General features: G+C 33.6%; 3 protein-coding genes and 1 long non-coding RNA gene across 4 annotated transcripts; 1 reads left to right on the top strand and 3 right to left on the bottom strand.

Moving 5' to 3' along the window:
* Positions 1574–2433, bottom strand: LOC18610317. Its single transcript, XR_001926768.1, has 2 exons — positions 2108–2433; positions 1574–2010 (listed from the first exon to the last, which is right to left on the bottom strand). It is a non-coding gene; the product is annotated as an uncharacterized LOC18610317 (long non-coding RNA).
* On the top strand, positions 5488–10026 carry LOC18610315. Its single transcript, XM_007045901.2, has 7 exons — positions 5488–6031; positions 6334–6445; positions 6899–7058; positions 7521–7669; positions 7857–8008; positions 8915–9029; positions 9600–10026. Exons 1-7 carry the CDS (start codon positions 5712–5714, stop codon positions 9738–9740), a joined length of 1149 nt encoding a protein of 382 aa, XP_007045963.2. The 5' UTR covers positions 5488–5711; the 3' UTR covers positions 9741–10026.
* On the bottom strand, positions 10371–13209 carry LOC18610314 (uncharacterized protein At5g01610). The gene is made up of 3 exons (XM_007045900.2): positions 12863–13209; positions 11861–11915; positions 10371–11108 (listed from the first exon to the last, which is right to left on the bottom strand). The coding sequence occupies exons 1-3, from the start codon at positions 12962–12964 to the stop codon at positions 10729–10731; spliced, it is 537 nt and encodes a 178-aa protein (XP_007045962.1). The 5' UTR covers positions 12965–13209; the 3' UTR covers positions 10371–10728.
* LOC18610313 (chorismate mutase 3, chloroplastic) lies at positions 13696–16293 on the bottom strand. The gene is made up of 6 exons (XM_007045899.2): positions 16085–16293; positions 15514–15736; positions 15334–15420; positions 14905–15048; positions 14439–14531; positions 13696–14305 (listed from the first exon to the last, which is right to left on the bottom strand). Exons 1-6 carry the CDS (start codon positions 16258–16260, stop codon positions 14069–14071), a joined length of 960 nt encoding a protein of 319 aa, XP_007045961.2. The 5' UTR covers positions 16261–16293; the 3' UTR covers positions 13696–14068.

The following is an 18095-nucleotide window of genomic DNA, read 5'->3' as shown; positions in this document are numbered from 1 at the left end:
TCTCAACCCGAGCCTACGTGGAGTGTCCCCCTCCCTCCCCCATGTCATCCTTAGTTTTTACTTCCAACTAGGGATGGCAATAAGTACCTTACTATAAGGTACCCGTAGATACTCGACTCCGTTATATAAGATTAGGGTATTCTATAATCGGATTTGAGACGAGTTTGAATAATAATTTCACTACCCGAATCGAGCTCAGGTACCACCCTTAGGTACTTATTAGCCGAATTCGATTATCATTTATAAATATTTTATTATTATTTTAATAATTAAATTAAAAATATTTAAATTTTACCAACTTTACAAGCAGTTCTTTTTGTTAAACTAACAAATATATGAAAAGTATGATTACTCTAATTATTAATATGATGACATTAATATATTTAAATTAAAAAATTAATAGATTCTTAATCATGTTTAAATAATATGAATATCCAATCGTATTATAAAAAAATATAATTACTATTATATATATATATACTTTTAACATAAACATATTTACTTTATATTTTGTATTTTAACATTACAAAAATTATTACTTATAAAATTATTAATTATAATATATATATACTATTATTTATATAAACTTATAACATATATACTTAAAGAGAGCTTTTGATATTAAAATAGTTTTGAAACCTAACTATTTTTTTTAATTTCATGAAATTAAAGACAAATTCATATAGTTAATTAAATTAATTCATGAAATTATTATTATTAATTAACTTATAATATCTTTCAATATATATGTTTATATACTGTGTTAATATATAAGAAATATAATTACTATTATATATATTAAAATATTTTCAGTATATATATACTTTAAATATAAACATATTTACTTTTTATTTTGTATTAACATTACAAAATTGTAACTTATAAAATACTATTCAGGCATCAGTTGCAGCTGCTTATTACAGTCAATGCAACTACCACAAGAGTATAGCTAGATCCAAACACCATCCCAATTACCTCCATAAGCAGCAGCCACTGTCACCCTACATATAACCTTACTACTAATGACAATACATCTTCCTTTACTACCTAATCACCATTTACCATTGCTGATTTCATTACCTAACGAGTTGATTGTCATGGGTAGGATAAGCACGGCATTGACTTGCTTGGAACACCAAACTCATCAAGCTTGGATCTTCCAGTTTCAACATCATATATGAACGACAATACCTTCTCATATAGACGGGGAGAAGGGTGTCAATGTGTTTGTTTCGAAGGGGGGTGCGGGAAAGAAGATAAGGATGATGACAAAATCAGCCAGTAGCACTTACTTACTAATACCAAGTATCAAATTGGGAATAAAAATTCTGAATTCCCAATCCTTATCAACAATATGAAAACAAAGTACATGGAAAATGACCTTGACTAGAAACGGTTCGAGAACTAGAAATAGTTGAATTATTACTCTAGAGTTTTAGGTTCCTAAAATCAACAGGAAATATTCTCAGGATAACCTAGCTTTCAATTTGATGCCCTAGTCATGCTTATATTTGGCTCTATTTGCAATACACTACAAGTATAATTACCTAAAATTAAAAGAGTAGGGGACGGAAACAAGATCAACCCATAGTCATGACCATCGATTGAAAGAAGACAAGGCCAACAAAAACAGGTATGTATTTGACTTTGATGAAGTGCAAATTTTCGATAAAAAGTAGATACTTGCAAAGCAAACTGCACAAAAAATTGAAGCTTACAAACCCAAGAAGGACAAAGCATAAAATAATTAGACAAAAGGACAGCTAATAAAACCCAGAAAATATTTTGCCGAAGTTGAAAATTAGAGCACTGGTAAGGGTTTACAGGGCTACATGTTGCTGCAGCTGCTGCTACAAAAATTAGGAAAACCCAATTAGCTCATCCTCCATTTGGTTGGAAAAGAGCGGCTCAAAACTTGGAATTCAAACGATTCAGAATAGTATCTGCAACTCTAACCCTCAAATAGACACTGAAATCTTATTCGGCAACCAACCACGGAATTGAGAAAATCTATGATAAATTACACAACTATTTCAAGTCAATGCAGAGAAAATTTAGCAGAAATGTCGTTGTAGAGGTAAGAAGACAGGGATTGAAGGATAAGGACCTTTGAAGAGGGGACGGAGCTTCGAAAAGGGTGGTGTTGATGGTAAGAGGCGAGGGTAGCAGCGAACCCTTAAATTCCCGGATATCGCCATTTCGGAGTCTGCTTGGAATTGCCCTTTCTCTCTCACGGAGAAGTGTGGCTCTTTTGCTCACCGCAGCTTTCACACTTAAGACTCCCTTTTGTGTTTCACGCGGCTCGGGAGCAACACCGGTACCGAGTCCATTGGCAGTTTCCATGGGAGATTTGCCTTAAAAACGTCACCGTTTTGCTGCAACTCTTTGTTTTTTCGCGTTAGTACATTATTATTGCTTTATTCTTTTTGCACTTCTGAGCCCTTTCAGATAGAATTGGGCCTGGGTTTTTGGTTTCAGGTCTAATTAAACAAAATGTCCTTTTATTTTCTTGTCCTTTTTATTTAAATTTTTTTTTCAAAACCTCGCTCTTGATACAAAAAAATAAAAAACACCTCTACTCTGTTTTTCGCGAAAACCGCAGAAGCTGGCAACAACATCAACAAAACTCGAAAGAAGCGAATTAGAAATATATAACAGTATTAGATTACATAATTGACTGTAAAACAAACAAGGGGAACCTGAACAGAATCAGCGTTCCCCAAAACAAATCAAAATAATCAATCGTGAGTAGTTCCTTAAAACATTGAAACAGAGTAAGCAACAAACTGCAAATAATAAAGTAATTCTAAACCAGCTGAGAACTATTCCATGCCGGCATCACTCGTTATGTTCCAAGTTCTGCTGGCCGTGTGTGAGTCCAAGCTCAACGTCGTCTTGCAGAGGAGCTGAGGTTGAACTTTCTTCGTTCTGGGTGATGGTGATGAAATAAGTGGGAACTGATTGAAGGGCGCCTGAAAACCACCCTAGAAAGTGTTTAAAAAGATCAAAGAACATGCCGTGACAGGGAGAAAAGAGGACGACAAGTAAATAAACAGGCCAGAAGAGCGAAGGTGGAAAGAAGAGTGAGGCTACGAGTGATACGGTCAAGGCGATTGAGAAAACTCCAGCGCCAAGGCGGAAGCGAATGGGGTGGAGGATTAGAGGGACTTCAACCGAGGTGAAAAGGAAAAGTAGTAGAAACATCACGGCGAGAAATAGGAATGCCAGCTCCAGAAATGAGAACTGATGGACCAAGATTGAGGAGATATTGAGATTCGAATCCCACATCCCAGGGCCAGGTTGGGTGCTGAAGAACAACAGGAACATCAAATTTAATATTGGGGGGACACCGTACCGCAAATCCATTTTTTGCCTTGTTATCCCACGAGAGGAGATTGAAGCTAATACTAGGGAGAAGGCGAGAAGAGTTGGGGAAGGCGAGAGGAGACTGAAGCTAATACTAGGGAGAAGGCGAGAAGAGTTGGGGAAGGCGAGAGGAGGCTGAATCTAATACTAGATTTATAGGGCCCTTTCGCGAGGAAAATTTAAAAAATGAAGTTATTCGCGGCGCGGGTGATACTAACCACTTTAACCGTGCGAGAAAGACCTTGTTAGCCCCCCTTTCGCGGGGACAATCTTAGGAATGAAGCTACCCGCGTGTGACACTAAATACTAGAATCGAGCTCATGTAAAGATGGAATTATTTAAGTTTTTACCAATTTTACCAACTATTTATTTTGTTAAAAATTGACAATATGTCATTGTTAATCATATGTAATTGTATAAGTATAATTTATGATAAAATTATCAAATTATTAATTAATGTCATTAATTATTTAAATAACAAAGCTATTAAATTGTTAGTTAAGTTAAAACATTATGAATATCATATTATAAGGAACATAATTACTATTATATATATAACAAAATTTTATAATTAATATAATAATATAGTAATAAATTATACATATATTAAATATAATAGATATTTTAATTTATAAATATATAATATAATATGGTTATATATTAAGATAATGAAATATGTAATTACAAGTTATATATTTTAAATAATATAAGCTATATATTAATATTAATATATGACTATTAGAAATCTTATTTATTAAAAGATTATAATTATCATACTTATATAGTAATGTTTCGTAATATAAAATATTATAAATAACTGTATAATTATATATTTTGAGTTTATCTATTAGTATCACCTTATATAAAATAAAAATGACTTTTTAAGTAATAAAAATTAATTAATGATTAATTATAAAATTTTATTTAATTCAAAATAAAATATATATAAAAATGTAATTGAATGTAATAAAATAATAAAAATTATTTAAATTTTAAAATATTTCATATATATTTTTAGATATTATACAAATAAAATGATAATGTATTTAAATATTATAGATTTTAAGAGTAAAGATTTTTAGACTATTTGAATCTTTTTTATTAATTTGAACTCTTTAACATTTCCTCATTTGGAAATTAAAAAAATCATTTTCAAGTACTGATGTTGGAAAAAAAAAATTTCCACAAAACATATCTGACTTCTTCCTTTTGTTAAGATCTCAACAAGACAAACTTATCATGTAAAACGTTCTAAAGAAACTAACACATGTGCCAAAACTAATTACAAGACATGAATATTTGCATAACATCGTAAACAAATCTTCATGGATTCTTCAAATTATACTTTGAATTAGAATTAAGCTAGAATTTGTCCACATCGGGAGTGATAAAAGAGAATGTGGGAAAACTGTTTTCATCAAGTAAAAGGTAATTTTTTTTACATGTGCACGAGAAATAAATAAATAAAATTAATAATATAGACTTATTTTATATATTTATTTGATTATATTATTAAGCTTTTATGTAATTTCATCGATGTTATTATAAATATTAGTATAATTTAATCAAGTGAAATTCGAATAACTCTTAAAGTATTCAAATCTTTTAATAATTTTGTTGTTCAAAATCAATATATTATTGAAACTCCTTCAAAAAGAATAGGTACACGTGAATAAATTATCATGTACATTATTTGAACATATTAATTTTTAATTTCTCTTAAAATAAATACAACTTATCTTTATTTGATATAAACTTGCAAAGTGTATAAATATTAGAGTGTTAAAGGTTTTAGCAAAAATGAAAAATAAAGGGTACACATATTTTGGGTTTTGCTAAAGATATTTTTACGATTAGTGAAGAATGTTATCCTTGTAACGAGAGATGGCCTTCATCCCGTCTTACTTCTGAATAATATTTCTGTTTTTTTTTAATTAATAAAAAATATTTATTTATGATAAATTTCAATGTATAAAGCAATGTGACAAATACTCGAATGTCAGTATTCTTAAGCTTTGAATGTCAATAGTAATTTCACCATAACATTTAGACTTAATTATATAAATTCAAATTATTGCCAATTAAAAAAAACTACTATTTTTTTTAAAATTTTAATTGGGGATTTCCTGTATATTGGGCATCCTGTGAATGGTCGGGACTCGGTTACATCACTGATTCTGATTACCAAAATCGTGGAGAGAAAAGAGAGAAAGGAAAGAGGGAAATCGCGCAAAAACCTAAGAAAAAGCTCGAAGAAACTCCATGATTTGAACATGGAACAAAGATTTCGTACTTTAATTTGACAAAGTCGAGAAAAATCCCATTCTTCTTTTTTTTTCCAGTGAATGGGTAGATGGAGAGCAGCTGCTCCGCTTCTCTTCAACCACTTGGCCAAGACACCCTTCCCTTCTCATAAATTCCTTACCCGTTCTCTCCCTCTCAAGGGACGACCAAAACCTCTTTGTCTACCCCCTTCTCTAAACCTACCTCTTCGTTTTCTCTTTACAAGACCATTCTCCGCAATCCCATCTCAAGTTTCAGTTTATACCAGCGATTCTGAGCATGGGTCGCCTGATTTTTTCCACCAAAATTATGGATTTGTTTCCCAAGAAGAAGAAGAGGAAACTGGCAAGATTCCGATCAAAGCTTATTTCCTTTGCACCAGGTTCGCTCTCCGATAATCAATGTTTCAGTTTTGAAGCTTGGGTGTTTCTGGGTATTGTGTTTTTAGTTCAATGGATATTCAAGATGAGATTTGTCTCATCTTTTGATAGAAAAGAAGCTTGGGTGTTTCTGGGTATTGTGTTTTTAGTTTAATAGATATTCAAGATGAGATTTTTTTTTTCTTTTAAAAGGAAAAAAACCTTGTTTGACTTAATGCATTTGCTCTTGTTACCTGCTGTTATATTTGGTTTTGCATTTTTCTTGTTGGTGAGTTGGGTTTTCTCAGACTTATGGTGTTGGCAGTATCGATTTGAAGAGTATGCAAGCTGAGAATTTAAGCAACATTGTCCCTCCTTCTTCTCGTTCATCAAATTATATTGCCCTCAGATATTGTGATTTCCCTCCAGATATTACTGTAAGATGTTTAACAAACAATTTTGTTTTTTCAACTTCAATTAAATTTATTCTTACGTACTTATTCTGGTTAAAGGAGACGTTGCTTGATGTTATTTTCTTGATCATTGAGAGAAAGACTTTGCTGTCATTGAATTGTTAGACGGAATAGTTCCTAGTTCCTAACAATAATCAGGTCTAAGGCTGATCTATGATAAAGAAGCTGTGTTCTCATTGGTTAGTGTATGAGAGCATTTTTTGCCATGTTGAAAATTAAGCTTGATTATGATTATTTCATTAGCACCCTCAGTTCATTCTTTGGGCTATCTTCATCTTTAGCGTCCAATATGTTATGAGTAGAGTAACATGTTTGGCTATGCTATTACCTTTGTAAGAAATCTGCCGAGTCTGCAAATAGCTTTTGATATTTGTTTGATTGAACAACATCTGTTCTCCTACACCTCTTTGGCTTTAGGCATTTGGAATGAAGGACAAAGTCAGCAGCTGTCGTTACATGGTCGTTTTTCAGTATGGGTCTGCTGTCTTGTTTAACATTGAGGACCATGAAGTTGAGAGCTACCTTGAAATAGTTCGGAGACATGGTTCTGGATTGCTTCCAGAAATGAGGAGAGATGGTAAATTTCTTTAGTATCTTTTTCTTTCATTTTGGGGGTTGGGGTACATTTAGTGTCCTCTATTTGGTCAAATCTGATATATTTGTGTGCGTGAAAATGTCTTTGTCTTATATTTGTATCATCAGCTATGGTGATGCAGTGAAACAGTGAAGGTTAGTGGCGTTGGAGGAGAGAGTGGACAAAACTGTAGGTCACATTCATTAGTTCTTTGGCTGAAACTGCTCAAGCAACTGTCCAAACTATCTGCTTTAGTATGTTATGACTGCATGCTAAATCATATCTACCAATTAATATGAAGTTTATGATAAAAAGATATGTTTATGTAGTGGGGATTTGTCCTATCTCTTCCATTTCCTTGTATAATGTTTCTCATAACAACAGATATGGAATTAGATTATCCTGTGGCTTACATGCTCATCACAAACTAATTTTCTGTTTTGTATTTTTTATTTTTTGGATAAGATTATGCTGTCAAAGAGCAGCCACAGTTGGCTAAGGATATGCAGGGAGGACCAGACTATGTTGTTCTCAAAACTTTAGACACTGACAGTATCCGCATTATTGGAAGTGTTCTTGGTCAAAGCATTGCATTGGATTATTTTGTTTCACAGGTACTTCAATTAATTTGCATGAAGTTTTTATTGTGTAAGTACTTAGCAATTTACTAGGAAAGAAGGTGTTTTTTTACATTTTCACTACCATACTTCTCATTCCAAAAGATTCCCTGCTTGAGAAAGCCTTTATTCTGCAAGGTATTGCCTATGTGGACTGAATATGGTCTCTCTCCATCTCTCTCAGGTTGATGGTATGGTTGAAGAGTTTGCCGGTATAAATCGTGCAATGGAAAAGACTGGAACTTTCACAATGGATAGGACAAAGCTCATTAAACTTGTTGGGAAGGCTAATTCAAATTTGGCCGATGTAATTCTTAAAGTTGGTCTTTTTGAGAGGTAATATCTCTGGTGCCATTACTTGTTTGACACGATGCTTTAGAGTCCTTGACATGTTCAACTGTTTGTTATGAAGCATCTCGAATGTTGATCAAATCTGCTTATTTATAAAAAGGTTGTTTATGCTCAACAAACCTTTGTTGCATGACTTCAACAAGGTGACAGTCTCATGGGGTGTCTAAACCGTTGATTCTCATTTGTGTCTCTTCAATGCGTTGACTTTCTTATTCTTTTAGGACTAACATCATTTATTATCTTATCGAGTTCTCTCTGTGCTATCCCTACATCTGTATATTGGCTGATGTATATGTGTGATTGCAAGATTCTTTGCATGTTAAGCTTGCAATAGCATTGATCTAGGAACAGTTGACTATAGTAATGTTAAAATGTAGGCTTATGGAAGCAAGAGTGTACTAATTCAAATAATAAGTCGTAATTTGTGCAAATATGGTAAAGAATAGGCCTTGTGTAGGTTACGTATTCTGGAAACTCATTTGGTTGGTTGGGTTGGAATAAACTATTTAGCAATATTGGTTCAAATTGCACCAAATAGGCCTAGAGTTTTGAATCTGCAAGAGCTCTTACTTGAAAAAGTTCATTAAAAAATTCAAGGCTTTATTCTGAAGTACATCTACTGTCTTGCCCATTGGTGAGATAAGCTTCTTTAAGGCTTAGGTTGGCCAGCAAGCTTGAAAATGGTTGTCTTTGCCTAATGTTGCTTCTTGACTCTAGCGTCATTTGAAGTTATTTCTTGTCTCCAGTACGTCAAGAATGGAACAGGTAACTTTCATTTCTTGTTAATTTTAATCAATACATTTGAACAACTGAACATTAGATGCACAAGTTAGATTTATAAGCAAATGTCTAGCAGCACCTGATATTTGTTGATTTTTTTTCATTATCCAGATCAGAAATTGCTTGGAGAGAAGCAAAATATGCTCAAATATATGAGTATCTTCGGGAGGAGTATGAGGTTACACAACGCTTTGGGAATCTGGATTTCAAGCTAAAATTTGTGGAGGTACCCATGTGCTTCATTTACACTCAATAGTAATTTGGTTCCTGTTGAATTTCAAAGAATTTCTTTTCAATACTTAAAAAATTATGGCATATGGGCATACTAGAAAAGGGACATAATCAATTAGATAACTACTTTAGGAACAAAATGCATGACTGAGAGTGCACTTGAATTTCAGGGATCTGAAGTTTGATAAACAGAAATTTATTATGAGTTTGGGTCTTAATAATATATTCAAAAGGCTGAAATGCACAAAGGTGCAGCCCATGTACACCTCCATTAAAGCAATAAATTATCTATCCGTGAAGCAATCTCTAGTTTCTATGCAGTCAAATTTAATGTTAGAGCTTTATGTGACCTAAAAGCTATTATTGCCATGGTAATATTTTAATGGATTATAATAGAACTCCACATAATAGAACCAACTAATTAGGTATTTGCTCATTGCCATTTGGATTTAGCATTTGCTGCATGATGGTGATGGTCTTGTGTGGTAAATGACAGTGCATTTTCTTCCCAATGTGTAATAAACTTTAGGATTCTAAATTGGAACGTTTATTTTGTTTGTTGCAGCATAATATTCATTTCCTTCAAGAAGTTATCCAAAATAGAAGGTCAGATCTCTTGGAATGGTGTATCATTTTCTTGTTGACTATTGAGAACGTAATAGCGATATATGAGATTGTCCGTGAATCAACTGGAGTTTCTCTTTGATTTGGTTAGCAGATGAGGAAGTTAGGATAGACAGATTGGTTACAGTAGCAAAAATCAAGCAATTTATAACAGAAAAACAAAAGAAATATCAATTTAACATCATGTATTCTTTCTCCACCAATTTTGAAATATCAATTATTTGTAATAATTCATCTGTCACTGTGCTACCAAGAGACAGTTTCTGGTTTATATTCAATAAATAGTAACTTGGTTTATGTATCAGCAAATCTTTGTATTTTTTGGCTAAAGTGCATCAGAAACTGAAAGCTTATAGCTTTTGAATTTATTGAAACCATAGCACAGGGTTTACTTGGCAATGCAGACATAAGCTTGTACTTTGCCTATTTGGTGTGATATATGAAACTAAAGGATGAATGATTACTGGTACTATGGGTAAAACTTCCAGAGCTTTTCAAGGAGTATACTGATATAGCAGATAGGAAAGGGAGGAAAAATAGTATTCATCTTTTCAACACTTTTGTCTCACTTGATATGATGTTAATTTGTTGTAATATCTTTTTATGAGTTGATTGATACAAATATTCGAGACAAAAATGATGAAGCAAGTAGCATGACCGAGAGAGAATCTCCTGAATTTCCCATTAACCAATTTAAGTCCTCCAAAGATCATAATTGAAAATTGGTAGCATTGCCATATATTTCAAAGCCACATAACAATTCATAGGGATCACACTCTTGCAATGAAATGTGAAGCAGCAAGGCAAGAGTATTGGAAGCATTAGATGATACGGTCGGAGTTCAACAATCCAGCCAATGCTTACTGCTAATAGAGGGTGAAGAATATTGAGTCTAAGATGCATTCTGCCATCAAGGTCTACAAATAAGCTCTCCAAGTGGTGATTTGATTTCTGAGTAGTAATGTGATTTATCTTGTTAAATAAAGGGGAAAAATATGTTATTATATAAAATAACTAGCAATAGTTATGCCCTCTATCCCAGCAAAATAACAGTGATGAATATTCTGTACTCAAAATTCTTCAACTCGGACAGCATCCCGGGGTGCTTCATAAGCATCCTTTGGTCTGGACTTCTTAACTCCTGCAGTAAACCATACCTTGTCGGACTTGCAGCTTTCAACTGCCACACTTGTGACCTTAACCCACACTAGGACCTTTGTCTTCATTCCCTCGATTCCTGTGAGCTTTCCCCTAAGGAGAATTCCTTTAACTCGGGTTGCATACCTTATAACAGAGGAATCCTTGAAGCTGACCTCACATGGGGAGGACAAGTAGACAATCAGCTTGGCCTTTGATTCATCAAATTCATAACAGACAACATTCTGGGGAAAGAGCCCTGGTGGTAAATTGTACTCTCGGAGGAGATCCGGCAAGCTTTTCAGTGGCTTTCCTGTTGGAGGAACAAAAACATATAGGTAAAAGCTAATAGAATACACACACCTAATGATTCTTCGGAAAAGAATAAATTTGCCCATGATGTAAAAGCATCATTTGATGGAAAAATCTACGAGAAGTTACTTTATTGCTTTGTCAGTGTATTCGAGAAAGCAAGCACTACCAAGTCATGCATAACATTATTCTCAAAAGAAAGATTAAATCAATAACACATGCAAAAGAGAGACCACCCCTACAATTACTTTTAATTTGGAAGAACAAGAAGCTGAGGCATGCCAGAGGAGGAGATTAATCACAGATTGAACATCACATTAATAAAAATATATTGCTACATTCAAACAGGGTGGTCAATTATAACGCAACTACGTGATAGTTGACTGTGACACTAGATTTCTAGTTTGTATTCCTCATTCAGAGATTGATGATATTTACCATCATTGACTAGTGTCAATGTTCATGCACGGGGTAGGAAATGAAATTTTCAAGATATAGTAATAGTTGATAGCAAAGCTTTTTATTTTTCCCCTTTTAATAGTTGAATGGGCGAGAAGGATTTGAGTTTGGGACCTCCTTTTATGGAGGAAGGTAGGCCTACCAATTAGGCTATGCAAAGCATTTCAAGAGTACAAATAATTAGGTACTGCCACTTCTCTTGACTTACAAATATATGATAACTTTCTACCCTGTCTATGCTTTGCCACACTAACACACACAAGTGAACAGGAGTAAGCATATATAGTTCTGTACCTTTCAGTTTGTTGAAAATCCATTTTGCCTTCTCTTCAACAGTGTTTGAGAAAGTCTGCATTGGTAAGCCACATTTCAGAGAAGGTTAAAGAAGCATTAACTTTATAAACATAATGCCACCGGCAAGCATGCTTCAAAGTTGATGTTAGTACTAGCCCTTCTTTTCTCGAGACATCAGAGGATCACACAAACTGATAAAAAATTATTTTAAAGTCCCTTCCCACTCAAAATTTTCAATTTCATTCATTTGACAAATATATGGTGCTTAAAAACTTTAATGAATCTTCTAAAGCTCAAACCAGTGATGCCTTTTCACAACTACATACCAATAAGATACACTAATTTTAACATAAGCAGCTGCTCAGGCACTCGATAACTATGAATAAACCATTTAGGAAAGTGAAATGTTTAAACAATATTCATCAATGAAAAGAATCTCGTGCTAAGGATCTAGAGTCAGTTTGCAATGATTCCACATGTAACAAATAAACTTAAGGGAAAAGTGATATGAGCGAAATCCCACTCCAAGACCAATACTCTCATTGCCCCAAACTACATCAAATTATGCAAGATCAAATCACTTCCAAGACAATACCCTAAAAAAAGAATCACTGCCAACACCAAATGCAATCCTTATCACCTGACATGAAGAAATGTATGTCCTAAACATAAATTTTTAACAGAGAAATAGCCAACCAAAATGCAGCAATGATCAAACATTTTCATCTCAGTAATCCATTTTCTCAATCTGTTTTCATTCAATTTCATAACCCCATCTCTCAAATCACTCTTTTTCCTTAGAAAAACCCACACAGATCTTACATTTCACCAGCAATTCCATACCGCCGACACAAAACTATCGAAAGGCTATCCTTATATCAACCCACATTACACAGCCATGAAGCAAAAACACTAACATAAGACTAAGGGAAAACCAAAAACCAAAAAGACACAAAGAAAAAAGAAAAGATGAACATAAACAAAAAGAAAAACTTCACTTACAGAGAGGTCTTCAGTAATGTTAGAGAACTCCTCCTTAGCTTTCTTCGAGATCCATAACCCACCAACTTTCAAGCTTCCAACTTTCGTCAATGCTTTCTCCATTTCCTCTCTCTGTCTCTGTCTCCCTCTCTCTCAAGAGAGAGCAAACCTTTCCTCTGTTGAGTGACTTCAAGCGTTAAGCAGAAAGCAAACGACAAATCCCAAAAAAGCTAAAGACAAATATCCAGCTGTTAGTTGTACAGTGAAGAAGAAGAAAAAAAGCGGCTGCCTTTGGAAGTAGGGATTCTCGAGAATTTAACCTTTTGTGAAGGGTGTTTCTGTAAATTTGAAATGACATTGAGACTGCGAATCTGTTGTCATTTTCCAGATTTTCTGCTATTTGTACGTAATTTGACTGTGGACTCTGTTTATCCCCACATGGCTTTAATCCAAGTTTTAAAATTCTTTTATTCCTTTTTTTTATCCATAAAAATAATAATTACTGATTAATTAAATTAAATGCAAAGTAGTATCTAACAAAATCTTTACTTTGGAGCAAAGTTTATATGATAGTTATAAAATTTGAATACTTTATCAAATAATAAAATTCGAATTAAGATGTTTTAAACATAATAAATATTTTGTTCATTGACATATCGATTCGGAATAAAAATGATAAAATTATGCAAACAGTAGACAAAAAAAAGTTATACTTGAGGCTGCTATGTCAAGAAAAGGAACAAAGATGATAAGGTAATTGATAGAAGATTGATGAAGTCTTCTAATTTTAATCCATTTATGTGCAAAAATAATTAATGATTATGCTCTAATATTATAATACGATGATGTGATGACTAAAGAAGCAATCTCACATGGTGGGGATCAAGTTTCATTCAATTTCCAGCTCAAAAGTTGAAAATGACATCCATTTAACAAAGTTTTCACTGTTGTAAATATAAACTGAAAAGAAAATCTACTGTAGAGAAGCTGTCTTTTCTGAACCGAATGTGGATGCAACACTGGCTTGCAGCTAGCATTTGCTGCCTGATGGTGTGCTGTAGAAGGGAAGAGCTTCTCTGATTCGAAAACGTTTTCATTTCTTATGAAGAACATAACTAACGGAGATTTGCTGAGAAAGCTGTGCTATGAAACTCGGAAACGATGTAATTTAACCTGATAAAAGATACTGATGTTCAGAAAATGATGTGGTTTCTTTTCCCTTGTTGGTCAGTCCAGCCTCCTCAACAGGTATTCAACCTGAACTTTCTTTGTTAAGGGCATGATCCAATTGTCATAGAGATAGCCAACCAGATTTGGCTGGATTTTGTATACAGGATCTGCATGTGCTGTATCATCAGTCTGGTTTAGCTCTTGACCATATGCTTTGGTTTTCATTGCCACTCTCTTCTTCACTGCTGCTTCCACAGTTTCATATGTCAGCAACTCCATCAAACGAGAGCTGTCCTGCTAGATGCAAATTCCCAGGATAGGAGGAAACGAAAGGAAAGGAAAGGATGGATATTTGTTAACTCAGTTGCAAGTATGAAGTAGCCCAAACAAAAAGGATGAATTGGAACAAATGTGAAAGGCACTTTACTTGTGCTTTGATGGCAGCCTCAAAAGCTGTAGGGGATTCTCGAAATTTCGCCTCTGCTACAAACTTACCATAGTGAATTCTTTTTGAAAGTGCCTGCAAACCAAGTTAAAAAGTAGGAAAAATAACCAAGGTTTTCAACTAGGAAACTTTCATGTGGAAATTGATATCAATGAGCTTAGGGATGGCAGCAGACTGGTCAGGGCCACAGGGCATCCAGACGGTTTACACTGCCATGTACGCATGCTTCCAGCAATAATCAAGCAGGGAGGCAATTCCTAGGATCATTTTTCATTGTGGGGATTGATATGCCAATGGAGGGCAATTGAACAAGCAACCATGGTGGGTTATGTCAATTGAATAATCAGAGATAGACTACAAGTTTATTTAACTAAAATTGGAATATGAAATAGAATAATGGAAAACTTATGATGAAAATTGAAAACTAAAAGCCAGCTTAAAGGCACACCTGCAAGCAGATTGTATCGCAAACAGCAGTAGACCCATAGTTACCATCATCTCCCATTTGCACCAATCTTGGTAGAATATCTCCGAAGTACACAGTCAAAATCATATCGTTTATATTAATTGAATCAGCACAGGGATGCAAAACCTAGTATTAATCAGAAGAAATGCCCAATGGTTAATGGATATGGCAAAAGTTATGAATGAAAATAGATGATAACTGCTAATCAAAGTGATAATATCTGTCAATGAGTAAAGGGTTTTGGTCAAGTAGAGTTGTCAGCCAATAGACAACCAAAACTATGATATAGCATCTTATATACAAGATTATGAAGCCTAAATTTTAAAACGTTGGAGCATTGCTGAAGAAGAAATCACAAATCACTTCCTATTATTTATGTCTATATTAAAACATTAACATCTGACATCTGACCTTTGGGTATTGCAGAGGTGGCAGCATTGGTTCTGGTAGATGCTGTGGGTAGAAGGGGTGCTCATCTGGACTATTGTATCTGCCCACCTATATATTTTTGCATAGAAAAATCATCATAGTGTTCCTCTCATGACATAATCTGTACTTTACCTAACATTTTCTGTGTAGAAATAACGGAACCTGAGCATGGAGCTTTTCAGTTTCTCTGACCATGTACTCAACCAAACACCCATGAAATCCTTCCATGGAGAATGCATGTTTATCATATGTATCTTGATTGTAACGATACTGAGATCTCTCCAAAAGGCTGCATATTATGCTATCTTCCTGTCGAATTAAGGAGTGTCTTATATTCTTGAGGGTCAGGGTCTCACTCTCATCCATCCTTTGCTTCTTTGAAAACCTGTACGACAAGGATGCCGGCAACTGTCAGAAACAAGTCGATATGTTTTTCATGCGTTACAAGTACGCATCACAGGTGAAGAAATGGAAAGGATTTTGATCTAATGGTCTGTTTCAAAACCAGCTTTCTTTTGTCTAAAATAACCATTGGATTAAACATTTTTTCCCTTTACTTCCTCCTTTCTGTCTTCCTTACTGAGCAAAACTTTGAAAAAGGACCTCTTTTCACCGCTTTTCATTAGCTAAAATACCCAAGAAATCCCATAATGAATGAACAAAATCATAAACCAGGAAGGAAAACTAAGTACCCAACAAGAACAAAAAAGAAAAGAACAACATTTCATCTCACCTTATGGCTGATGAAGGTGAGGAAACTCGCAGAGAGGGAGACACATTTGCACCAAAGTTCGAACCCACGACTTTGAGAGTTGTTCTCTGTGTGAAACGGGATTTGGGTGTTGCAAATTTCGCAGCATTCTGGTTCAGAATGGAAGGAAATGATTGCCCAAGTAGCTTCGACTCCATTGATGTTCTTTTCAGACAAACTGACAGAGATGAGATACATAGGAGAATAAAAGGTTGACCAGTCTCTCTCACTGGCTTTGTTCGCGTTCTGCCACCTGCTTTTTATATTATTTCAGGCACCTAAGTTTTGGTGTGATTTGATGATGGTTACCAAAATAATTACAATATTTACCAGATTTTACAAGATATCATTAAAATTATAAATTATTACTTAGAATGATGAAAATTGACGTGATATTATTAAAATTATTACAACATTTATCAGATTTTACAAGATATTACTAAAATTATAAATTAATAGTTATAATAATAAAACCGACTTAACGTTACCAAAATTATTACAACATTTATCAATTTTTTTGAGATATTACCACAATTATAAATTATTACTTATAATAATAAAAATTGATATGGCATTACCAAAATTATTACAATACATACCGAATTATATATGATATTACCAAAATTATAAATTATTCCTCAAATGGTGAAAAAAAAAACGAATGCAGTGAGAATATTGCATAATTAGGTGGAGAATATCACAGATCCCATATCAGTAAGAGATAAGATGAGTATTTACTTTATAAGTAAGGACTTTTATCACGGATCTCATATCAGTAAGAGATGAGGTGGGGTTTAGGTATATAAAAATAAGCCTTCCATCACTTATAAAAGTCCTTCTGTGGGTAAAGACATAATGCAACGAGGGCATTGCATAATAGGTAAGGTGGAATATCATAGATCCTACATTAGTAAAATATACGATGGGTCTTGGATATATAAACATAAGCCTTTCATCATCTATCAAGCATTTCTTTTGAGTTGGAAAGATAGTCCCGTGACACCTTCTTTCATAAAATGTGAACTTCTAATAAGTGACATCAAAACTTACCTAAAACTTAACTAATGTGGGACTATCTGTGACAAATGGCATCAGGCTTACCTAAATCTTTATTAATGAGATATGATGAGTCTTGGATACATAAACATGGATCTTCCATCATTTATCAGGTAATTTTTTTGGATTGCAAAAGTGGGCTGTGACACCTTCATTCACAAAATGTTAACCTGTAATAAATGGTATCAAAGCTTACTTGAATCTTCACTAATGAGATACGATTGGTCTTTAGTGTATAAATATGGACCGTCCATCGCCTATCGGGTATTTCTTTTGAGTTAAAAACATGGGTTCGTGATACTTTCCTTCACAAAATGTGAACCTGTAATAAGTGGTATCAAAACTTACATAATTTTTCACTAATGTGAGACCATCTGTGACAAGTAGTATCAGAACCTACCTAAATCTACGCTAATATGGGACCATCATGTGATAAGATTGGTGTTTAGCTTAGAGTCTTGCTTTTTTAAAAAAAAAACTTAAAATTTATTATTAAAATTAAGTTAAAGCTGTTTGATAAATTTATTTTTATAAACTCTTTTTTATAAATAAGCTGTTTGGTAAAACACTTATACAAGCTTTAATTTTGGTTAAAATAGCCATAAAAGGTATTTAATAAATAACTTTCTATTAATCATGAATTTCTTTATTCACAAAGGAAAAAAGTTAATTTTATGTTTTTATCTATTTAAAATAAATTTTTGGAAATATAAAAAATATTTTTTTATAACATAAAGTTTATAATTAATAATAAATCGTAAAAAAAAGTTCCACAGATAATTTATAAGTAACACATCCTTCATAAATAACTCATAAATAAATTATTTCTATTTTCCATCAATGCAGCAACTATTTAGTTACGAATTCTACCCATGTAGCTATCATCCAATGCTCTTCTATAACTATATGAATCTATTTCTTCATAATTACTTCTTTC

This window comes from Theobroma cacao, chromosome 2, assembly GCF_000208745.1.
Source record: "Theobroma cacao cultivar B97-61/B2 chromosome 2, Criollo_cocoa_genome_V2, whole genome shotgun sequence".
Lineage (NCBI taxonomy): Eukaryota > Viridiplantae > Streptophyta > Magnoliopsida > Malvales > Malvaceae > Theobroma > Theobroma cacao.
Note: the sequence above shows the minus strand (reverse complement) of the source record. Positions and strands in the feature narration are given on the sequence as shown.

What these genes read in the sequence shown, in the direction of transcription:
- LOC18610315 (XM_007045901.2), top strand. Translation starts at nt 5,712, where the DNA reads ATGGGTAGATGGAGAGCAGCTGCTCCGCTTCTCTTCAACCACTTGGCC. An exon ending in ATTTCCCTCCAGATATTACT is followed by an intron (nt 6,446 to 6,898) that starts GTAAGATGTTTA and finishes CTTTGGCTTTAG; the next exon opens with GCATTTGGAATGAAGGACAA. An exon ending in TGGATTATTTTGTTTCACAG is followed by an intron (nt 7,670 to 7,856) that starts GTACTTCAATTA and finishes CATCTCTCTCAG; the next exon opens with GTTGATGGTATGGTTGAAGA.
- LOC18610314 (XM_007045900.2), bottom strand. Translation starts at nt 12,964, where the DNA reads ATGGAGAAAGCATTGACGAAAGTTGGAAGCTTGAAAGTTGGTGGGTTA. An exon ending in ACATTACTGAAGACCTCTCT is followed by an intron (nt 11,916 to 12,862) that starts GTAAGTGAAGTT and finishes TTACCAATGCAG; the next exon opens with ACTTTCTCAAACACTGTTGA. An exon ending in GATTTTCAACAAACTGAAAG is followed by an intron (nt 11,109 to 11,860) that starts GTACAGAACTAT and finishes TTCCTCCAACAG; the next exon opens with GAAAGCCACTGAAAAGCTTG.
- LOC18610313 (XM_007045899.2), bottom strand. Translation starts at nt 16,260, where the DNA reads ATGGAGTCGAAGCTACTTGGGCAATCATTTCCTTCCATTCTGAACCAG. An exon ending in TCACCTTCATCAGCCATAAG is followed by an intron (nt 15,737 to 16,084) that starts GTGAGATGAAAT and finishes CTTGTCGTACAG; the next exon opens with GTTTTCAAAGAAGCAAAGGA. An exon ending in GCGATACAATCTGCTTGCAG is followed by an intron (nt 14,532 to 14,904) that starts GTGTGCCTTTAA and finishes CTTGGTTTGCAG; the next exon opens with GCACTTTCAAAAAGAATTCA.